The sequence below is a fragment of the Chroicocephalus ridibundus genome, chromosome 1, assembly GCF_963924245.1.
Source record: "Chroicocephalus ridibundus chromosome 1, bChrRid1.1, whole genome shotgun sequence".
Taxonomy (NCBI): domain Eukaryota; kingdom Metazoa; phylum Chordata; class Aves; order Charadriiformes; family Laridae; genus Chroicocephalus; species Chroicocephalus ridibundus.
In genome coordinates this window covers 121,786,739-121,811,418 of record NC_086284.1, presented here as the reverse complement: position 1 = coordinate 121,811,418, position 24,680 = coordinate 121,786,739, and the positions used below count along the sequence as shown (strand labels likewise).

General features: G+C 41.7%; 1 protein-coding gene across 1 annotated transcript; it reads left to right on the top strand.

Moving 5' to 3' along the window:
• Nucleotides 1–198: 198 nt before the first annotated feature.
• Nucleotides 199–24,680, top strand: PLCXD2 (phosphatidylinositol specific phospholipase C X domain containing 2). The gene is made up of 4 exons (XM_063349138.1): nt 199–699; nt 14,413–14,873; nt 16,068–16,309; nt 19,047–24,680. The coding sequence occupies exons 1-4, from the start codon at nt 558–560 to the stop codon at nt 19,207–19,209; spliced, it is 1,008 nt and encodes a 335-aa protein (XP_063205208.1). The 5' UTR covers nt 199–557; the 3' UTR covers nt 19,210–24,680.

The following is a 24,680-nucleotide window of genomic DNA, read 5'->3' as shown; positions in this document are numbered from 1 at the left end:
GCACCCCGAGTGCATGCCACGCACGTCCCCAGCGTGGCGGTCGGAACTTCTGGGTACCTCCAAAGCCTCACAGCTGGTGCCCTCAACAGCCAAGGCAGAGCCAGCGGGCCCGGGGCCGGGGGGTTAGAATTGCAGGCGAGCGGGACAGCCGGAGCCCCGTGTGGTGCGACCCGCGGCGAGAGATCACGCAGGCCCTCGGCTGGGGTTTCTCCAGCCCCAGGCCGGGCGGTTACTCTACCCCTGCTCCGAGCCGGACAGGCACTGTGCCGCTATCGCGACAGTCGGGCGGTGGAGGCAGGGAAGACGGGCCTCGGACGCGGCTTCACCGCAGCCCCCACGGACGGACTCCGGCAACGTAAGGGACGGAGCGGCGGCGGCGGGGCCACCAGCGAGCAGCCAATGGTTGGCCGCCGGGGAGCCGTGACGTCACCGCGCCCGGCCGAGACGCACCTGTTACATAAGGGGGCCGGGCGGCCGCCGCCGGCCCTGACCCTACCGGCCCCGGCCTCGGTCCCGGCTCCGCCGCTGTGGCCGGGCTGGGTTCCCCTAGGCCGGGGATGAGGCCGCCGGCCGGGAGGGAAGGCGGCCGGCGGCGGCGGCGACGGGCCGCGGGGGCCATGGCGGAGAGCAACGCGGATTGGATGGGCTCGCTGCCGGCGGCGCTGCGCTCCTACCCGCTCTCCAACCTGGCCATCCCGGGTAGGGCGGCGGGGAGGGAAGGGGAGGTGTGGGGTGGAGTGGTTTGGGTGACGGAGCCGACGGGGCCTGTCCCCACTGGCAGGGCCTGCGGGGCCTGGCGCCGAGGGGAGTCTCCTGGTGGCGGCGCGGCCCTGTCGTCGTCGTCCCCCCCCTCCCGCTTTAGAGAAGTGCTTACCGGTGCTTGGGGCAGGTCCGGTTGTGTCCGGTGCTCTGGCTGTAGGTTGGGCGCTGAGGTGTCTGCCCGTGCTTGGGAGTCGGAGGTTGGGTGTCTGCTTGAACTGTATCAGCCGCGTGGGAAGCCTTGTCTTCAGGTGTCAGAGCCCCGTCGGGCCTGAGCACCTGTTTGTGGCTGAAGGGCTAACACGGACCCGGTCCCTGGCAGGAGAGGAAGGAGGGCTTAATCTGGAAACGCAGCTGTGAGTCTCGAGCTGGTGGATCTGTTTGTTTTCACTGCCTTTAAAAAAGGGAGCTGTGATCTCTGGAGTTTCTCTCTTAAGGTTTTTTTCAGGTTGTTTAAGCAAGGCTAAAGGTAGGTCAGGAGAAAGGTTTGTTTACACTGAATCTAACAGCTGGACAGCCATCAAATGGAAATGTCTTTTATGTCAGAACCTACATATGGCTTGTCAGAGGGAAAAAGAGTGCAGCGTGGTTATGAAATATCCCAATGTGTGATGTTACACTGAAGACACTAAAATATTGTAATTACATATAAAATTTTCTCCCTTTCCAGCTGAACTTAAAATAACTAACTCCTAGTTCCTGTGCAGAGCTTTTAGTTTAAGAAATTGGCAAGTGTCATCACTTCTGGTTTACAAATAGATAAACTGATAAATGAGGAAGACAACAGATGACCCTGAAGCTGCATAGAAGTAGCCTGACTTTCCATCTGTAAATAGCAAAAAATAATCTAGTATTGCTTGTAGATGTCAAAAAGGGAGATTTTAGGGGCAGCTTCTGTAGCAGCTTGTTCTGATACTGGATGTTAAACTCTGGTCATTAGTGGTACAGGCTTGATTATGGTAGTGCCTTAGCTTGTCAAAACCCTTTGGGTATGGGTTATAAAGAGGGCATGTGAATACACTTCCCTAGAAACAGAGTGACTTCCTCTTTTGTGCCAGCAGAGATAACCAAAGGACATTTGAAGCATGTAGAGAAGGGGCAATCCACCTCCTGTAAGGTATCACAGCAGTCCCTCTGTATTGCCTGAAGTAGAACAGTTGAAATGCCATGTTTTAATCAAAAGTAGCATCCTTCCCCCCTCCAAAAGTAGAAAAAAAAATTTTATGCAACCCTCTTCATTTGAAGAGGGAAGGGGACAGAAATGAATTTCAATGTTCATATAAAATTCAAGCACCTGCAGATTTTGCAATTTCTGGCAAAGAAATCCTTCTCTGATTTAGCAAGCAGTAGTAAAGCAACTTTTTGTTGCTGTAGCAACTTAAGGGCTGTGAAACTTTGCAGAATGTTATGATGTAGATTGTGTTAGGTGTGTTGCCCCTGGCCCATCACTTACAACACTGGTTGTATGTTGTTTGTAGCAGAGAAATCAAGGAAATGAGTTGTTGTTTCAGTAATGCTATGCTGCTTTCAAAATGAGTAGTGGTTTTGTTGAGAATGCTTGCAGTGTATGTTTGTCTGTGCTCAAGGTTGTTATATTTTTTCACCCCTTTCCTGCATGTACCTCATGCAGCCTGTGAGCAGGGAAAAGACATTTTGGGTAGACTTTCTGAGAATGTTTTTTTATATTTCAGTCCGATGATTATTTTGCTGAAGTGGATGCTTGGTCTGGTGCTTCACAAAGCAATCTTTTGGGGAGCCAAGGTGATGTTAGTAGTGGTGTGCAAGGAAAGGATTGTACAAAACATGTTGCAGGCGAGGTGTCTGTTTTACAGATGCTGAATAGCAGTGAAGCCCGGTGCTGTCTTCAAGAGAGATGAAAGGTGGGCTTCAGGTCAAATGAGAAGCATTTTTGTGTGTGCATGTGACAAGCGTGGCCTGCTTTTGTCTGTCTGTCTCTGGATGTGTTAGTTTTCACTGCTGGAGTGGTGGACTCAACTTGGTATTGGATTTTCTGTTCTTGTTTGTTTCTTTTCCCCTCCTTCCTCCCAATTACTCTTTGTAAGCATAGGAGCAGAGATGGAACTCTAGTGAAGGTGCTGGAGTAACATTTGTTTTAACTTTAAAGTCAGCACTCAAAACCCTGAAACTGTTGTTTGGGTTTGTGGTGGGTTTTTTGTTTTGTTCCACTTTGCAAAAACGCAGGATTTGAAGAATAAATGATTCTACGTCCTTTTTAAAGAAAGGGGACAAAACGTTGGCATCATGGGGCTATTTAAAGTGAAAAAAATGATAGTATACACAGAAAAACTGCTTAGATTTATTTCATTGTATGGTCTTGTAAGTGGGAAAGTCTTCCTAACCCTCTTGTATGAAGCTAAGGATGTCTGTATAGAGTTCTGCTGCTTTATCTGTTGCAAATAGTTCTACTTTTGGAGCTGCTTGTTTTCACAGCCTTTAAAAAGGGTAGCTATGACCACCAGAGACCTCTTATAACCTATATTATCCTATGATTCCCTAAGCTATTAAATGTGGTATGAAACGCGCTACTAGAGATCAGAGAAAGTCATTGTTTGCTCAGTCCTTACAACCAACTGGTAACAAATGATGTTTAAGTTGGGTATTTCATGAGGTATACCAGAGAGAAACTGAGAAATTTGGGGTCATCCTGCAAGGCTTGGGTGCAGTCATTTCTAGAGTTCAGGCTTTTCTGTTGTTTCTATTGGAAAAACTCTAGGTGAAATTCTAAACCAGCATAGTCTTGCCCAAGGAAAAGAGCTGAGGTTTCATGTGCGATGTCATGAGAGAAGGAATCTTTTTGCAAAGAGAAATTGGCAAATATCGAGTAGCTAAAATGTTGTCAGCTTACATGCATATGATATAGTCAACAAAATTAACCACCTTCATCAAGTGGCGACCTTGTGTGAAACTCTAGAGGGTTTTCTCTTGATTATACTCCAGACTAATTCTCTTTGAATGTGGGTCTAAAAATTAACTCTTAAACATTTTGATTGTGAACGTGACCCTTGGCAGGGTAATGTGTATTATAGTGTATGTTTAATCGCAAGCTGTTTTACTTTAAACAACTTTATGAAATCAGGTACAACTGTGACACTTATTTTCTTTGGTTATCTCTTAATCTGCATCTGTTGGTTTTGTAATTTCCCCCCTGAGAAATGGAACATGAGAAAAAGCTGCAGTGCTGTCCCTAGCCTGCTTTTGAAGTAAATCGGCTATTTAAAGAATTTGCTGGGGAAGCCTAACCTGTTTCTTGTTTGTACTTGCATGCTGATAATTCATAGCACTGTGGCATGTCCAATGTGTAGTGTTTCATTTTGAGTACTTGCCTTTCTAATTTTTGCAGTATCACAGTTAACTAGGTGCTAGAGTCTGAGAAGTAGCTCTGCTTCTGAAGATATGGCACTGCTTTCCAATTTGGGTTTTTACATGAATACTTGTATTAGGACAGGTGAAACCATTCTTCTGTCTCAAGATCCACTTTCTGAGATCATAAGCTTGTGCTTGTTGTCTTGAGACAGCAAAGCAATCCAGCAGATGTTCACTGCCAACCATGAGTGTTTGCTCATAGAGTGCACCCAGAGCTTCAAGGTGCTGGGGAATGAGACAAGCAGAAGAGTAGGCAGTTCTGTTTTCCTTTGGGTCTCGGTAATAATGCATTTACTTAATGCTGACTGGGTTATTCCATCTTTGAATAATAGCTGTGAAAAAGCAGGTAGGTGTACTTGTAATTTTTGATCAAACTGTATCCCTAGATCGATTCCCTATTCTGGTCAGGCCGGTTAGTGTGAGTTTTTCCCCAGTGCTGGTTTTCTTTCCTTGTCTGCTAGAGGAAATGTATGATCACTTAGGTAGGGATCTACTTATTGGAGGATAAAAAAGCACTTTCTTGCAGGAGCACCCAGAATAGTTATGGGTGCCATTACATGATAGAAGTAAACTAATCAAATACCTCTTCTGTCCCCTCCTTCGCTCCTGCAAGTATGAATGACCACATTCAGCAGGCTGACCTGATGGAAAGCTTTTCAGTGTTGATGATGATTGTTTAGAGGTATATTTGTTTTTGAGAAGTGATTCCTGCCAAAAAAACTTTCCTGAAACTACTGTTCATGAGATTGGGCAAACCCCAGGTTGGGCGATGAAGCACATGGCTGTCCTGAGGGAGCGTGAAGGTTAACTTGATGTGTCATGGTCCTGCAAATGCAGGCAGGAAAGAAGAGGTCAAATGGCTGTATTTAGAAAACAGGGGAGGATTATATTTTCTTTTGCATAGCTTTGATAAACCTGCTATTGAGGAAAGAAGTTTAGTTGGGAACCGATTACATTTTAACTTAGTTCAGGTTCAATTTGAATTGAGTGTCCGGAGAAGAGAGTTGAAAAATAGAAAATTGGAAAAAGTAAAATGTTTTAGTTCAACACTTTGAAAGGTGATATTAAAAAAAAGACAATTAACAATGTTTGCATCCTAGATAGTAAGATTTCATTTTTAATCTCAAAACATAAATGTTTGTGTTGTAGGTAAAAGTTCGTACATCTAAGGCTGATTTGAAATACTAAAAGAGTTTCACCACCAAAAGTCATTTTTTCAGATAGCAGTAGGTATGTAATGCTAGGCAGGGTACTCTGCTGGTGTGGAGCATGTGGGCAGCCTGCATCTCTGGGGAGAGAGAGGGCAGCTCCTCAGTCATGGCTTCTGATGGTGCACAGAGTCTTCTCTGTCATCTTCTAGTGACCCCAGCTGCTGTCTTTGCTTTGAAGTGTGGAAGGGTGGCCAGGATCTCAGTTTGAAGCAATGCAGAACAATTGCCACATAGTGCTGTTCCAGCCTGCATCAGGCTGAATGATTGGTGGAGAGTGGCTTGTGGGATGCTGGGTTACAGGTAGCCAGAGCTGATGGAAGAGCTGAGTTTTAAAGTTCCAAAGGCATTTTTTTAACAGAGAAAATAACCTTGGCTCAAATATGGCTAAAATAAAACTATATTGGAGAGTTGAAATAATTGTTGAAATGTCTTTAACTTGACCTTTTCACTCATCTCTGAGGGTAGATGTGACCTTCTAAAATAGTAAACGTTGGTCTTCTGCTCCAAACTACAGCACTGGTCAAGCGGCTTGATTTCCCTCCCACAGCACACATCTTTTCCATTAACTTTTAATTTAATAACTTTCCATAATTTGCTTGTGGGAAAGTCAGTAAGACTGACCGAAACTTTCTGCACTACAAGATGCTGCTGTATCCACCCTTTACTGAGAGGGTCACCCAAAAAAGCTGAGGCAGAAGCCTAATGCTTTTGTTCTAAATGATCAAAGTCCTACAAAATGATCATCCCTGGAAAACAGAGTTTTACTCATACCTCTAGCAGGCAGTCTTAATGAGGAGCAGCCCTACTAGCCAAGCCTGTAGTTAAGGCGAAAGGGGTGGATATAGAGCATGGAGGGATCTGTGTCCTGTGATGACAAGCTGCTGTGGGTGACTGCTGGGTGCTTGCTGTGCTCATGTGCTAGGCATGTGGGGAATGCCTGGAGCTGGTGGGGCCCTGGGCATCTCCTGTGCACCTCACCACCCACTGGCTCTGGCCAGCTCTGCTGTCCTGACAGTGCAACTGTTTACCAAAAGCCCTATGGGCTGCTTGCCTTTTAGTTGGCCAAGCAGAACTGAAATGTTCTTAAAAGAAGCAGCAGCCGCCCTGTCCAATTAAGAATTGGGCACTAGTATCTTATTAGATTTGATTTATTATTTTTTTTCCTCTTTGCCTGCATGACCCTGAGGTCAGCTACCGAACTTCCTAATGCTGTGGTTTTCTTGTTTCTTTGTTCATGGGCTGGTGTGTGCTATGGATGTGGCTCCTGAGAGGAGAAGCGGTGGTGAGTTTAAAACGGCATCCTCCTTCCAAACAGCACTCCTTTGGAGTCCTAATTAAAAGGATCATTAAATCAGCTAAACTGGCCATCTGTTGGGGTAAAGCTCAAAGGGTGAAGAAATATAAGGTTAATGTTCTGATTCACCAAGCTTTATTTTCTGTCACCATTTAATTGGCATCTACCAATCAATGAGGTAATAACCATCAGAAGAAAACATCTGCATAAGTGTGGTGATGTTGGATATGATCTGTAAATGCAGAGTTTTCAGGATGAACTTTTCCTGAAAGAACAATTTATTACCTTGATAGTCTGCTTCCTTGTAGCAGCAAATCTCCACTCTTGTTAGAGAGGGGCGATTAAACTATCTGCACTGCTATACTGATGAGAATACCTAATGGAAGTTGTTTCACTATTCCCATATAGCAGACTGTTCCCTTTATACATCCCTATGTGAGGAACTGGTGTGACCGGTAGTGAAGTAACTGTACTGGGTCTATGCAGGAGTTCTACTGGAAAGCTAGCCTCAGATCTTGGGGATTCTCCTTTTTAAAGGTACGCTCTCATCTGTTTAGCCCAAACTGACTTGTTTTGGAAATGCCACAAAGTCTTCTTAAGGCAGCATATGAAGATCTTAATTTTTTCATCAGGAAAAACTTTCTTCTTTTTTTTTTTTATTTAAAATCTGTGTGCCCGAGAGAGTGACTTCACTGCCTAGTAAATGAGTGCAGAACATGCTTAAGTTTTAATTCAGACAGAGAAAATCAATCATAATGTTGGTATAAATTGTTGTCGCTCTCCTGTGCTGTGTGAAAGTTCCAGTTTGCCTGCTCTTCCAGAAAAGATGTGAAAAGAGGGAAAAGAACTGTGTAATGAAAACAGGAAAAAAAAAATGTATCAGGTTGCTCATAAATGGGAACTCATTGCTAAATCACACAAAAAAAAAAACCCTTAATGGCAGTAACTCCAGCCAGTGCCAAACAGATTTCTTCTGTCTGGAAAGAAAAGCAAACTACCATGTGGTACTGTGTTCAAGAAAGTTTTAAGCAGTCCCTTTCTCTTTGTATCGTTTTTATTTCCCTTCCCCCTGAACTCCAGCTCCCACCCTGAAAGGGGCAGTGGGGGAAATCAGGGTAATTCTTTGATAGAGAGAGGAAGTTTTCGTAAGAGGATTTGGTCTGTACTAGGCTTTGTCCTCCCTAATGAGACTGCATTAAGAATACCTAAAAGATTCTTTTAGGATTCTATTAAAATATAAATACTCATCTCAATAGTTTTAGATAATTAATTATCAATAGGATGTTTGTTATTCTTGCCGCTCCTCCTTTTGCTGGGCAAGTTAATATGAACTATTTGATTCACTTCATTAGTGAAAAGCTTCTAAGATCTTAATCTTTTGATTAGAAAATCTGGATTGTTAATGACCTGAATCCTGAGGACTTCTGGGCTTTGAGAGGCACTCTTGTTTATCCCATTTTTTCCCCTCAGTTCTGGCACACGCAGGACATTTGGTTTAGAAGAACCAAATTGGGGTTTGTGGGGCAGCCTTAACTTGCTAGCACTTGCATCCTGTGTTTTTGGAACTTGATTACTGTGCTTCTAGATGTTTTGGCTGTGTGATGCTTGCTATGTCGTGTGTGGTGTTTAGTAATAAATGTGGAATGTACTTTGCGTAGTGAGCAAAGCTTGCTCTAAGAAGTTTGGCGTCATACAGCTAGTGTGATTCTTTGGCCATAAATGACCCTTTAATGCTTTTAGGGGGTTGGTACAGTATGTTGACCTTTCTTTTTACAAATGTTTAACATAACATAGGAGGGTTTCTTGCATTTTCCATCCTGTTAATATTCCATTAATGTGAAGAGTAGATCAGACAAATTAGTCTGATCTCGTTAAACTTTCTGACAGTGCACGCTGCTGCCTTTCTGCTTGCTTTCTTGTTTCTTAGTTAGACTTTTGCAGGAAGTGTCTTTAACTGCCACTTCTGGCTAGTCTACAGCCTTGCAACCAGGGAGATGAGTGATATAACTGTAGACATGCCTGTATCTGAAAAAACAGGAGTTCTTGTCATGCTTTCAAGTAATTGTCAGTGCTCAAGTATGTTCTGTGTTGGAAGATCTCTGCACTTTTTAAGCCATGTAGACATACTTTTATCATCCCTTGAAGGTACATTTACAAGCTTGTAAAAGGACACCAGGGTTGGTGAGATGATGCTCATCCCTATCCCTGTGCTGCAACTGTATATGGAAAAAGTACTGATGTGGAAACAAAAGATAATACAAAGTGATATAGCTAGTAATTGTTGAAATTCGAGGCTTAATAACATTCTGTTGATTAGTGTCATTTGTTTGAGCTACAACATGGGTTAATTTGACTATCTGTGACTAAGTAGCATGACAAATAGACATGCTAGAAAGCTAGACTTCCCTGCAGATGTGATGATAAAAGGCTGCTTTCTAACAATTAGCACAAAGGCTTCAACAAAGTCATCCTGAACAGTGAAATACAATCTATTTAACATACAAATTAAATTGAGAAGCGATCTATTTAACATACAATTAACTTGAGAAATTAGTGTAAAGAGAATAAAAAGGGGCTTAAAGATACAAATAAAAATTAATCCACAGTTGCACTTGCTGGGATAAAATTAAGAGGACTATCCATCATTTTAACAATCTGGCATCTGGAAGATACCTCTTTAATGCTATTCTAACCATATCACAGCCTTTGGTGGTTAAATATCTGGGCATCTGATGGGATGTGATTGCTTTCCCTGAAACTTCCAATCTTTGTCAGATGAAAGAAACAAAACCAAAATAGAGCAGCTATTGTCTGTTACTCTGTAAGAGCTGCCAGCTGATTCTCAGTCCCATAATTCTTTCTTTTGAATGTGCAGACTCTTTCATGCCTTAATTTAATGCTTGCTGCTTCATGCTATGCATCTTCAGCCTATTGGAAGGAATTGGCAAATCATCGTCTCTGTTTTCTTTCCTGTGCACAGCTTGCTTTTGGGGAAGGGCTGAGCACCAGATTGATGCTGTGTCACTGGAGCAGCTCAGTAGAGTTTGCGATCTGAATGCTAATCCGTTCTCATGTACAGTGACTCAAGAAGGGAGCTGCAAGTGCAAGAACTTGCCCTTGAGGCAGTTCAGACTGGGGTTCCGACCTCCCTTTGCCTAAGGGACAATGAAGACTAAGTTTCTTGACTCTTCTGTGCCTTTTGAGTTCTCAGTCTGCAAGATGGAAGTTAGAAATACCTGAGTTTGTTAGTTGCTTTATTCACAATCAATAAGTTTAAGGAATGGATTTATTGAGTCAATACAAGGTGCTACTTATTTTTAAGATGTCAAGTATCATGTGAAATGTTTTGCTGACAAGACTTCTTGAGCTTTTTTAACTTTCCTGAGAAAGTGCTCAGTATAACTTAGAGAGATGCACACCAGTTGGTTGGTGAGGAACACAGACCATAAAAGATTTCTTATACATGGAAAAGACTTTTCTGTGTATGTCACTGTGAGAGTTTTGTGATGCTTGCTCTGTTCAGCAACTGCCAGCCCCTTTGCTGGTACTGTACAATGTTACAACATCGAAGTATCTTCACACATGCTTGTGTTAGACCTTAATTGACAATGTGGTTAGCAGCTCTGTCCTGGTTTCAGCTGGGATAGAGGTAATTTTATTTCTAGTGGTTGCTGTGTTTTCAGATTTGATGTGAAAGGAATGTCAATAATGCATATTATTTTAGTAGCTGCTAGGTTACATTTATACTAGTCAAGGATTTTCTCAGCTTCCCATAGAAGCTGAGAAGGAGCACAGACAGAACAATGGAATGGTCAATGCAATATTCCATACCGTAGATGACATGCTTGGTATATAAATGGGGGTTGGCCAGGGGGTGGGAATCTATGATCACTGCTCAGGTCAGGCTGGGCAACTCATCACAGGGTGGTGAGAGTGAGTTGTGCCTTGTATATATTTTTTTCCATTATTATTTTCCTTTTCTGTTATTGTTCTATTAAACTGTCCTTATCTCAGCACATGAGGTTTGGGGTTTTTTTTTTCCCTTTCCCCTCCTTTTCTCCCTACCCTTCCTGGGGGAAGGGGGAGTAAGTGAGTGGCTGTGTGGTCCCAGTTGCTGGCTGGGGTTAAACCACAACAAGCTCTAACACTGACCAGCTAACAAGATGGGGCTGGGCTGCTCCTTGCTTCTAGTGTAGGGTCTGGCCTTTACCTTTGAAATTGTACAGGATTGGAGTTAGGGTTGGGTTATGCTTTTTTCAAAAAGAAATCATGCTGTATCAGCAACCAGCCCGGCTCCTGCCATGGCTACACAATGGCTAGGCCTTTCATGGAGTTTAGGGGTAGAGCAAAGGAGAGCAGGGATTATTTTGACATCATGATGTGATCAGCTTAGCATGTAGCTTAAAATCACAGCTAAGCTACGTTAAAAGCCAGTGACTGAGCTGGTAACATAACACAGTGATCTTAAATTAAAGGGCCTGGTGTGTAGATCCTCACCTAGCTCTTACCTCTCTGTCCAACAAGTATCCAGTGTTGTTGCTTCAGGTTTTCAGTTTGCTTTTCGCTCTTACTGGAGTAAAAATGTTCTGGGTCCAGGTTTGGCCTAGATATTTCTCACAGTTGGTGCTGGCCTTCTGTAAATGACTACTGAAAATCTAATTTAACTTCTGCTCTGTCTTTCCAGCTTCAGTATTGATGATGCTCCCCTGTCTGTCCTTCTTAGGAGGTGGTCCTAAGAACCACAGGTGGTTCTACCAACTGTGTAAAGGAGAACTTGTTTCTTAGATGCTCCAACTCATCTTCTACTTGGTTATATCTAGGTATGCATGTTGACTTCATTGTAAATAAGAAGTCAAGTTTCCTGTAGGCTTTTAAGCACAGCCACAGGGCAGGAGTTTTAAGGATCTTCTCTATAGAAACATGTCACATATAGTTCAGTTTCTCAAATAGCTGCCCTGTTAAGGAGTACAGTTCTTAAAGTATGTGTTGAACAAGTTGCAATGTGTGTGTAGCTTGTTTTCTTTCTTGTTGCTTTCTAGAGCTATAAATAGAATTTGGTGTGTGATAGAAATTTGTTCTTTGGATCTTTAAATGTGCCTTATATGCATCAATCTGCAAAGGAAAGGCTTTTGTAGCTGTGAAGTATGTGATCAAACTTAGGAAACAGCTGTTTCTTGGCTGAGATTTGCTTAGACAACTCTGAGTTGACAATAATATATGTGATGCTAGATAAAATTGTCATTCCTTCTTCAGTCAGATTTATCAGTGATGCTGTCTGAAGGAGTATAATGGTGCAAGTGACTTCTGTAGACAGCTCTATAGAGGCTGCTTCACAGTCCTAGTTAAAATGAAAACAAAATGTTTCTTATGGCCTTATTCTAGCATGTTAAACAACTTTCTACAGTAACCTAAATAGAAATTAAGAAAAAATTAAAATGGGTAGAATTGAGAACTTAAACACCCACACAAAGAAAAACAAAAACCTCTGTGACTTCTTTGTGCAAAGTGACTCATTCAGAGGCAGAAGACAAGCCCCTTGTGATTTGAGTCTGCTTTCCAAATATTGTAGAAGCTTGAAAGGCGCATTCTGCCGTATGGGGAGGTGTATGAAACTCAAACATCTGTGAGTTGCAGCTTGCAGTATGAGCCAGGCCTTAATGGCTTTTTCTGAAATGTCTTCACGAGATGTTTGAGCCTGTATCTCGCTCAGGGTACACATTTGGAGGTGGGGAAAAAAAATCTAGGTGTCACTCCAAAACTGACAGCTACTTTTGGATGTAGTTTTCTGTGGCAGGTACTAAAGAGCTTCTTAAGGTGACCATTTTTAAAAACAGCTTTTTGTTACTTGTCACTTGTTTCTAGAAGACTGAATGGAAAGCCATGAGTCACGCTTTTACAAAGACTGTGATGAATGCATGAAGAGTTGATCAGAATTAGTTTATAGTGTTTATTTGTAAAGCCAGGAAACTAAGCTTCATGGTTCCTTTTCAGTACTTCTGAACTGGTTGAAATTCGGGGAGCAACAGTGCATTTAAGGTTGTTGTGAACTGATGTTTGGTATGCGTACAGTCTGTACCTCCATGTGGATTAAAAAATCCTGACAAGATAATCCAACTGAGATCATAATCTTGTTTATAGCTCTGACCTTGCATCACAGAAAATGCATCAGTCTTCAAGTGAGCACTGGTACACAAATAAAAAGTTTGGGTAAAGGAGACTGTGGGTGCCTCAAATGTTGTCTTAAAACTGGAAATGACAAACTAGGATATTTTTTTTTTAAACAGAGTTGCAGACTGAGGTAGAGGAGGAAATTCTGGAAAAGTATAGCTGCAGAAGCAGGGACAAGAACCCTGGGTATGCAGGAAGGGTAAATGCAGATACTGGCAGCACGGTGCAGGGTCACTGTACCCCCAAGGCAGCTGGAAAAGGAGCTGCTTGTGGTAATCAGAGGTGGAGATGCTTTCCCTGTACTTCAGCAAAGTGGGCATGCAGGAAGCATGGGGTTTGGCTCAATGGGGAACCTCTCATCAGCTGTCCTGAAGAAAAAAAAAGGGAAGCAGGACTGTTAAGCTCCTGTAGTGTTTTCCCTGGCTGGGGCTTCCCAGGGAAGTCATGCCTGGAGCAGTTGTAGCTTCTTGGCTAGAATGCTGGTCTTGGGTGTAAATGGTTAAAATCCCTGGTAAACCTCGGTCTGTGGTAGATCAGCTTCTGCCCATCTCTGCTTTATACTGCCCTGGTACAGTGCAAACCGAGATACACTGCCCTATTACTCTTTGTTCTGTTATTGACTTGGAACAGCTCAAGATACTTCATTGACTCTGAAGCTGCTGTTTCGAAGGATTTATGTTACTTCCCAGTTTTGTTTCCAGTTACTACTGAGTTTTCAGTTGGAGGTGTTTGGTTTTTTTTCTGTAAGCACCAATTTTATACTGAAAATGCAGTTTCTCTGCCAAGGTACAGATTGTGTTACAGGAGCTTTGTTGGACACACATTATTTTGGCAGAGACTGGCGGTTTTGATTTTTGGACGTCTTTTTTGGTGAATTTTATATTCACCGTATCTGTGGTCACTCACAGGCCCTGCCAGGTAAAAAACGTGTTTATGAACTTGTTTAATGTGAATTTGTATCTAACCATACAGTAACTGGGGGTGTACTCAATTGTTCCACCTCTAAGTTCAGCCAGTCATTGCCCATGGTTCAAACTACTAATCATTTATTTACCATCTTGGGGCTAAAGTGAGATGTGCTAGTGGGGCGTGTGCATGTACAGATCCCTCTGTCCATCACAGGAATAAAGATACCTGTTCCAGGAGCTCTGGTGTATTAGGTCACGATTGGATTTACCAGGTAGAATGAAAATAAAGCCTTACATTCTTTCAACGAAGCTGAAGTCTGATCTCAAATCAGTGATGTACTAGGCTCTGGGAAAGCCTTTGAGATAGATTGGTAGTTTGTAAATGAAGGAAGGTTTGAAGAAAGTTTCCTGTTACCACTGATCTTATGGTCATGATTTTCAGAATGTGTTGAAATTGGGAGCTCACACAAGAGAACAGTTCAAACTGGGAACTTTAAGCATAGCTCCTGTTGTACAGTTAGGGAAAATTAAGCTGTAAAGTATAGTCTGGGAGACTCATACTTGCGCATAACTCTTCTGCGACCCTGCCGTGCACATAGGACTTCTTTCAGTTTACAGGGCACATGGGTGTATGTGTTTTGGGGGAGTCAGTTTTCTAAAATTAAATATTCTTGGCTTTTGTTTCTAGGGTCACATGATTCTTTCAGCTACTGGGTTGATGAGAAATCCCCTGTGGGACCAGACCAAGCCACAGCCATCAAACGTTTGGCCAGAATATCTTTGGTTAAAAAGATCATGAAGAAATGGTCAGTGACTCAAAATCTGACTTTCAAAGAGCAGTTGGAAGGTGGGATCCGCTACTTTGATCTTCGTGTATCTTCCAAACCTGGGGAAATAGGACAAGAGATTTACTTCATACACGGCTTGTTTGGCATCAAAGTATGGGAGGGGCTGAAGGAGATTAACACCTTTCTTGAGCAGCACCCCAAGGAAGTCGTCTTCTTGGATTTCAATCACTTCTACGCTATGGATGACAGCCATCACTTCTTCTTGATCAACAGGATCCGCTCAGTATTTGGATCCAAACTTTGTTCCGTTGAATGTGTTGAATATGTGACATTACAGTACATGTGGGAGAAGAAACATCAGGTAGGGAAAGGATGTGTTTTTCAAATCCCAAAGGTTAAGATTTAAATAGAGAGGCTGGGTGTGGCTTCCACTTAGAGGTATTGGCCCAAGGACACTGCTAACAGACAACTTAAAGCCCACTAGGGCCTCCTTAATGTAGCGTGCATTTTTCCCTTCATTTATTTGCACCTCCATCCATGGTGCAGCTAGACTTTGTTCTGCTCCCAAGCATGTTCCTTAAATAATTAAATGATAGTATCCTTGGAGCCTTGTGCTTCTTACAAATGGCTTTCTCATCTGGAAGAGCATGTTGTGCTGATTTGTGTTGGTTAGGATTTGATAAACTGTCATCTTTTTGGCCGGTGTGAAGCATATAAGCTTTAACATGACTAAGGTGTGGTACAGAATTTCTCTTAGCTGCTTTGCAGGTATCCAAATTTGTAGTGGCAAGATTAAATGCCTCTTCTCTGTGGTAACTGCTCCCATGCATATGCTCAACTGAGAAGAGGATTTCAGCAACTGCATGTAATTCTTAAACTGTAAAATGCGTGAGGCTTTGAGGAATTCCTCTGAACTGATGCTGTTAGTGCTAGGGTCCAAAATGAATAATTTGCAAGCTTGGGTGTTAATAAAAAGTGCTGCATCTTCGTGCTGTCCTCTTATAGAGAACTACCTTACAAGGCATAGAGCTCTGACTTTTGATTTAGAGAAGATTTTGCTGACAGCAAGACTGACTTTGGCATCTCATGCAGTAAGTGCGAGCGGAATGCTGTTACGCCAGTCAGCCTGGTATGCTTTAGCCACTTAATGGGAGTTATGCAGAAGATGGCAAGACTGCTAAAATCCTTAACTTCAAGTATAGATGTAATATTCTCTGACAGTGCTTTGAAATACTTTTCAGCTGAAATTTTTGAATGGCATTTCAGTATTCTCCTGGCAACTTTTTCATTTTGAACTGATGACCCTTAAAGCCTGAAGCAATCCTGTCCTCATAGCTAACCAAAATGATCTCCATCTCTTTTGTTGGCAATAGTGAAACAAACTTACTGAAACTTATGACCTGGGAGTAGCTTCTTTTTGCTTGGTCCTCTCTTCACTGCTATGCTAGCTGCAGCAGTACTGTATAGGCATAAACCAATGCAACATCCTGTTTAAATATGAATAACATAGCTGTGACTTTTTGTTTATTTTTCTCCTTTTTCTTTGTTCTGTTAGGTTCTCATATTCTACCACTGCCCTATATATAAGGAATACTCCTTCCTGTGGCCAGGGAATAAAATGCCAGCACCATGGGCTAATACAACCAATGTGCACAAACTCTTACAGTTCCTGGAGACCACTCTTGAGGAACGAAGTCGTTATGGGACTTTTCATGTTTCTCAAGCAATTCTCACGCCTCGAGTGAAAACTATTGCACGGCATCTAATTCGTGGTCTGAAGAACACGCTTGTTCATAGGTAAGAACTTGTCTTTATTTCTCGGTTCTTTACTTACTGTATTTAATGTTGAAAGAGGCACTGAGTAGGCAAGAAAACAAACATGTTTGCTTACAAGTAAGCCTTGCTGAAAACATGCAGTTTTGTTTCATTACTATTGGTCATGTGAGATATCTGCAGTTTATAAAAATAAAGGATTACTGAAAATAGGGCGTATATATATAACAGGGTATATATGTAAGCATAAGTGTATTTCCTGGTAATCAGAGCTCTTCCTGAGTGTGATATTATTTCATAAAGCATGGGCTGGACCTGTTGGTTCAAATCAGTAGTTCATTTCAAGTTGGCTGAACCTGAACGTAGGGGAGGGCAAAAAGCTTGTGCCACAAAGGAGAATTGCATATTTATAGAGTCAGTTTTGCCTTTGTCTGTACAAATCTTGTCTCAGTAATTTCAGTAATGGTCATAGTATGACAACAGGCAGTGTTTTATCTTGGTTTTTTACCAAAAATTAGATTAACAATTTGACTTTTTTTATACCCATTGTACAATTAATTTTCCCATGAGTAAGATCATTAGAAGAGGGTTTTGCTTTGAGTAGCGCACACCACCAGCGATTTTTAATAGTGTTAATAGCGTGACCAGGATAGGTTCCATGTGACTTTATTTTATGGCATTATCAATTTGTAGCCTGTTTGCTGAAAACTGCCAGAACTGAAACAGTCCTGGTAGGATCTGGTCTCCTGGCTCACTGTTTAATGTTGCCTGTTTTGATATCACTAACAGTTTATCTTGCCATAATGATACTAAATTCCAAATTATACTTGTATAGGTGGTTACTACTGGTCTAATTTGGTCAGCAACTGAGCTTAATATTAAGCAGTGAGATAAACACACATCTTCAGCAGCCAGCTCATGTTCTCTTTGGCAGAATCATTGGTCACTTTAGAAGCAATTACAGTATTATTATTTTGAAGCCAAAGTCAATGTAACTTATTTTCTTAAAAACCCTTTCTAAAAAGAGCAAGTGTTGTGCTTTTGCAGTCACAAAAGTTGTTGATGGAAGCAAGGAAATGCCAGGTGAAATATAAATCATGGAGTTCTCTGTCTCCTTCCTGTTTACAGGCGTTTTTCTAGCAAAAGATAATTAAATCCAAATGGTGTTTGCCACGGTGTATTCATATCTCTGCTCTGGCTTGCACTTTGCCCACGTTTGCACAGTCAGTATTAGACACTAGGTGGTGCTCAGGTGCTTTGAGACTATCATTTGCTGTCGCAAGTTGCGCAAATGTAAATATGTATGCTTATTGGGGGTTACTTAACAGAGAGCACGGATGTAACGTATGTCTGCATACTGTATATTAAAGGTACTGTTGTCTCACAATTAAAGGAAAGATCGTAGTGAACTTCTACTCTAAAACCAGTAAAGAATCATCTAATTCCATGGAATGGGCAAGCAGTTTTGTTTCGAGTGACTCCTGGCACAGATCTAGGCTGTAAGCCTACCTTCGCTCCATCCCTTTCCCTGGGCCCCATCATTACCACTTGTTTGAAAGTAAACAGTGAAAATTTAAAATAGAGGCCGCTGTTTGCTAAAGCAGGATTGCTCGTATACATTTACACATGCTAGCTGATTTGTATGTGTAAATCTGTCTTTGCAGTTCTATGTAGATGTCTGCCTTCTCATATGGAAATTTTGCCCTGAATAGGAATATTTAAGTGTTCTTGAGCTCTTGCTGAAGGTGAAATGTGCAGCATTCACGCTTAGCTGGCTAAATTCTGGTGTGTCCATTGACAGGGGTAGTAATCATGCCTTCACTTAAGTCCTCTCTTCTCTTGGTTCTTGACAAGATATTTCTTTTCCACAAGAGCTGTGGGGTGGTTTTTGTTGTTGTTTTTTCTTCCCCATCCTGTTAGCTAATGTGCTTGCCTACCATCTTCTCATATAATTTTGTATGCATATTTTGGCACTAACTTAAATCATTCTAATATATTTAGTCATGTATCATTAATAGTGCTGAAAACTCTGGGGTTTGCATGTTCCAGTGCAGAAAAGCTTGTGCAGATTTCTGACTTGCACTCTGTCCAAGAAATGACTTGAAATTTCTCCCCATGGTAGAATTTCTAACTCCTTTTAACTTAATTCCTGACACACCTCATCTTTCTCTGGTTACAGTGATGTATGGTGGGATGTTCAACCACTATAAACCTGAGGGTTTGATTCTGTGTTTAGTTTCCCTCATCCTGTTGCTCTGGGTGGGTCTGGAGGCTGAAAAGAGTTTGGAAATGCAGTGTGCTGCCCCAGCAGCTTCTTTCCTGCCCGTGTGAAGGCAGAGGTGGGCAGGGGAGCATCTCAGGCCAAGTATAGCCTTGTGTGATGCTGAAGTCTGCTGTGAAGTTAAGCTTTTGGTTCAACATGTCCTTGGGCAAAACCAAACCAGGATGGACGAAGTTGTATTGCAGGGTTAAATCCTGAAGCACAGTCTGCTTGGTGAAAACAGAGTTCACAAATGTTATTTTGTATGTATGGTAGTTTGGATTAATGATCGACCGATATTTCTATTTCATAGCTAATTGACTGCATGCTATATTAAGCACTTTTCTCATCAAGTTAGTTGCCTTTTGGGTGGTAGTCAGGACCTGATCACAAATGTGAGGGAATAACATAATTTGCAAACAGCATGATGCATTTAAAATAGAGTGTGTATAGAGAAGAGTCTCTTAAAATGTCTAATTTTCTTTATTTCACTTTCCTTAGGAACCTGCCCATGATTTTAAATTGGGTGAAAGCACAGAAACCAGGTGTTATGGGTGTTAACATAATTACATCAGACTTTGTGGAGCTGGTTGACTTTGCTGCTACAGTTATTGCATTAAACGACCTTCTTCTAGAAGAGGATGAATCTGCAACTAAATCCTGATTGCTGTGTCCCACTTGTGCTCCTCAGTGGACATCTTTGAACTGTGCTAAATGTTTTATTTATTAAGTGAAACCTATTGTAATCTCTGTTTATTGAAAAGAAGTTTTCTAGAGGAAATGTGGTTAAACATCACATACAGGCGGGTCCTTTCTAGTGATGTGTGGATCTGAGAGGAACACAGAGTGCTGTCTGAGTGCTGCTGCGTGTCTGTGGCTACGTGTTTGACTAAGTTATGCACACATCTGCTGCAGTCTGGGGCGATGTCTGCCTGCCAACAGGAGGCTGGCCTCCGGAGCAGATGTACCCGATTATGGTGCGCGTTTCCCTGGTGACTGGACTCACCGTCCCCTTGTGTGCCCATCCTGCTTATTTCTCAGCACCAGGACTCAAACTGAAGATCGCTGCTGATCCCTTAGCAGCAGCGTGACCAGGCCGGCCGAGATGGTATTGTTCTTGGGCCACCTCAGGCGTAGCTGGGCTCAGCTGGAGGCTGCTGCTGTATTCATTACGCTGTTTTAGACACTACCTCTGACTTACTTGAAGAAACAACATTGCTGTTGTTCAGGGGGAAGTTGTTGCACTGTGTTGAATATCGAACTGTCCTCTGGGCCTGTGTTGCAAAGGCTTGGCTCTGCCTCTTGGGGCTCCAGACTCTTCTTCTGGACCTCTTCGTTTTACTTTAATACTTTAATACATTCATTGCAACTGTGTTTAACTGTGTCTCTTTTGGCTTTAATTTGGAGAATGTTTGTCTTCAAATTATGAGGATTGTAACTCACAAATCTGAATTCCTGTTGTGAGACATTTGAGAAACCACAGTGTAACTTCTCTCTCTTGCTTGCTGGTCATTTGTTTTTTCCATCCATCGAGTTTTCTTTGGGGAAAGTCTCTGAGTATCCAAAGAACTGGAGCTTACAGGGACTACTCAAAACCCAAATATTGACTCTGATTTGCAATGTGACAGTGAATTCCAAAATCAGACCCAAAAGTTGTGATTGTTGTCAGAGAGCCACAGCTATGGGGGAGCAATTTCCCCAGCTTGTACCTGCTTGTGACAAAGTAAGCAATAGTCACCCAAGCACAGTCAGGCATCAGTGCTGCTTCTTTCTGTAGTCATACTTGGTTTTGTGTTGATTCACAACAAAAAGTGACCATGTGTGCTTGAGCCAATGCAGTCACATGTTGGTACTCATCAGCACTTAATTGACTACCTGATAGCAGTCCTACAGTCTGATTTATCTTTGGTTAAAAGTAAAAACGACAGTGAAACACAAAAGTGACTGATTAGCAGATACTTCGCTGCTCAATAATCTTTCTAAAGCAACTGTTGGTGCACTAATTGTTTGGTGATTATGAATTTGTATTAATCTTTAAGCTATTTATAATAGAATGGATCATCTTTATGTCTATTTTATTGAAAAGAAAAGTGATTTGTTATTTTGTTATTGTGTGTTGTGTCTGCCATCGTGGTCTGACAGCCCAGAAAAATCCAAAACCTCTTTGCTTGTCACATACTCTGAACTCGGGACAAGTTTATTTAAAGGTTTGCAAATCTTCCCTGTGAACCTTGGCCAAGTTCTGAGCAGACTGTAATCTGATTTATCTATTCGTTGCATGGTTTTCATTAGAGTTCCTCAAACTTTTTTTTAACCGAATCCTTTTTCTAAGGGAGTTGGGGGGTATCTGTCTCTCAAGCTGTCTTTCTTCTTTCCTCTTGTGTTTCAGTGGGATGGGGGGCAAGTCATGAAAATCAGATTTTGGGAACTAAAGCTCAAACTTGTAGTTTAAAACTCCCTTTGAAAACCCCAGCAGAAGGTTTTTATTGTTTTTGGTATTTTTTTTTTCTGGTTGATGAAAACTGATGGAACCTGTTTTGAACAACAGTATTTTGTTTGCAAAGTTATTTAAAATACTTGGGTTTTTCTTGGCTGAATTTTGTGCTAACCTACTTTTCTCATGGCCCCAACTGAAACTCCATGATAGTGTTAAATGTATGGGTTTGGTTTCAGTGGTCTTTTAGCTGCAAATTGTCTTAGAGCTCAGAACTCGGAAGAACTTGGTTTGAATGCTGATGAGGCTGAAATAATAACATTTTGCAAGGTTTTCTCCAGAACTGGAGGACAAGGTGAGAAGGCGAAGTGAGTACGATGTTTGCATTAGACCCTTAATATATTGTACTGTATATATCTACCTCAAAAGAGATTTGTCAGGCTTAACCAATATTTATATTGTGTGTGCACAGTAATGACTGTTGTTTGTCCTTCTGTTGTATTTATTTGAATAGAGATGTGATGGTTGTAACTCAGGGCTTTGGTTAGGTATTTTTAACTACAAACTCGGAAGTTTCTCTAACACATTTGCTGTTAGGTCTTGCCTCTTGAAATAGGACAAAGGCATGCTAGGTGTTAAGAGTGTTAGCAGAGGGAAAAGAAATAGAAAATAGCTTTAAGATTAATGAAGGGGAGGGAGGTGGGGAATACAACTCTGTAAGCTCGGCCTGTGTGAAGACTCATGTGTCGTTTCAGAGCAGTGCTTGGTGTTATGCTTCTATGTGAGGAACCTGATGGTCTCAGTAGTGAGTTGGGCAATTGTCAGATACAGTTGCCCACAACAACGTATCTCCTGCAGACAACTCTGGGCAATGTTAATGCTGGTGTTTAGAGTTGGTTTTAGGGTAGTCCTAAACAATCCTAAGCAATATGAACCACCTTTCGTTACATGTTATAGCCCATAACAAAGCTGCCTGTACAATAGGTTTATCTGTCTGACACGGCACCACAGTGCATCCAGATTTCCTCGCATTTTCCAAAACAGAGCTCTTCTAGATTTGGACTTTGGGCTGCAGACCTTATTTTCCGGCATTATAAAAATAACAAGGTGAGCTGGGCAGGAAGGGAGGATCTAGGAAGTAGGGCAGTAGTTTGCATCCAGTGCCCACGTTGCAGGTGTGGCAGCGTTTAGCCAGGTTTCGGGCAGCAGAGTGGAGCAGGTCTGGCAGGTGAGTGACAGTGGCTGCAGCTTGAACTGAGAAACTCAGCTGAGAGTCTGGCCTCTGAGTGGGCTGCAGATGTGTAGAGTATGGAGCAGCTAGCAACCTGCATGGTCATGTGTGTATGAGCTTGAAGAAATTAGATTGTGAATGCAGGAGAAGACTGGGTGTTCATCACTATTGATGTAGACCTGCATCTGTTGAATAGTGATTGTCCTGCTTGTATCTTCCCAAAGTAGGGTTCAATTCTAAACAGTTTAGATGGAAAACTCCCCCAGGAGAGTTGTTCTGAGGACTTGGCTGTTCTGTAGGTGCTAGGAGAAGAAAAGCCATGAAACTGTAGCGGCTTGAGGCAAAACACTTACTTGAATTGCATATTCTTGAATAATTACTTGCATGGTTTGCTATTCCAGATTCAGGTTACTTATACATTGTTTTCTGACTGTTGTTTCTTTTGCTAATGTGCAGTCACTGAATGCCAAGCACACTGGTGGTATGCTTGTTCTCCTGGCACTGACCGCTGCCATGTGTAATTGAAGGGCATCCCTGAAGCCCAGGAGACCTCTGTATGTATCCCCAATGGGAAGCAGCAGGGAGAATGTTGTTAGGAAGCATACATGAGCAGGTTTTTAGCATCTTATCGTGTGCTTGTATATGAAAATAAAGAAGAGTTATTACTAGATTTTGCAGGCTCTGAATCTTTCCACTCCTTATTTGGGAACTACCGTCTTAATATATTTAATAATGGTGGGGCTGGGAATCATAATGTTGATTGTTGTGAACAAAAGACTGATTCCTACTGTCCAATTTTATCTCAAGAACTGAAGGGATACCAACTTGCATGTGCTTTGCTGTGATGCAAAGGATCCCACTGGAGGCAGGGCTAGCAAGGCAAGTTTCAGGGGTGCTGTGGTCAGTGAGAGATGTCAGACTAGGAGTCTTCAGAGCGGAAATGCTGACTGCAAAAAGGGCCCTGTTCTGCTAAATAAATTCTCTGGAGAAGAAAGGAACAACTGGGGTCAATAGGATCTTTGCTTCTGACACATGCTCTTTTCTGCTGTGTTGGTACTAAGTTAATATGTTGGAATTTAGAAAGCACCTGTGCTGTAAGGCTGAGGAAGCACTTTTGAGCAGGGATTTTGGATCAAACCAGAAGTAGGGCATCTGCAAAGATGCGTATCTGTTGTTTTCATCTGGCTAAGACTTTGGAAATACTTTTTTCATGTACTTGTCTCAAGTGTCAGAGTTCACTGTTGTATCTATCATCTAACAGACCAGGGTTTAGGACTTTTATAAATAGAGGACATAGCCATTTTGAATTAAAACTGAATTTACCCCTGGAGGTCTGACAGCATGTGTGACTTGAGCTTTACTTGCATATATGATATTTAATACAGGGTCCATATGCAGTTTTAGTAAGACTTTAATCTAGTCTCAAGCATATTGTTACCAAACACTAATAAGCCAAGTCTTTGGTCAGAGGACCACTGTCTGGGACAAAACTGCAGGCAAACTTTCAGTGGTTAGTTGAGCACAGAGAGATTATCTCATGCGAAGAACAAAACTAACCCAAAACTTCATTCAAAATTCAAACCAGGTCAAGATGTAGTCTTTTCGGCAGTGGAAAAGATTTTATTTTTTTTGCTTTTCTGGGTGTCTGACAAATTATTCTTCCAACTTTGTTTTTTGACTCACATGATGGGTAGAAGAGCCAGAACATATGCAAAGAGCAAATTTTATACTAAAACATGTATGCTGGGCTTAGTCATACCTTCCAATGATAATCCTGTTAGCTGTTTGGTTTAGGTTGTTAATTCAGTCTCTATTTTATATTAAAAAATCAGTCTCACTGGTTCAATATGGCTGTCTTGTTGTCTTGTAAGCATATTTATTTCTCTACCAGTCTTACCAAGTAAACAAGCTTTAGCTTTTATTTGTAGAGACTGGAATAGGAATGTCAGCTTTAGAACTGTTTGCTGAATCTAATTATATTTTATATTCCTGAATATTTATGTATTTTGTGGTGTTCATTGAAACAGTACTTCTCTTACCCTTTGTTAAACCTGTGATAACTTCTTCTATATCTCACTTAAATTGAACTGCAATGTATTCTGAATTCTAAAAAAGTATTGCTCAGTACATTCTGTATAAAAATAATTTTGATGCTTCTTTGGTTTTGCTCAATGTAAAATTTATTTGGGAGTTGGATTTTTTTTTACTTGTACTATTTATACTTTCTTTGGAAGTGGTCAGAGGGAGCCAGGTGAAGAGTTACCTTTTCCCAATTTGTATTTTGTGCAGCTTCTTGTCTTTCTCTTGGCAGTTTGCTTTACCCACACCGTCCAGTTCAGTTTTGTAAAACCAGGATGCCTCATCTGAACTGCAGATAAACGTGGGGTTAACATCTGTTTCTGTATGTTTTACTCTGCATCTACATCAGTGGGGTTTTTAATCCTGAAAATAAAAGTACAACTTGAGTTAA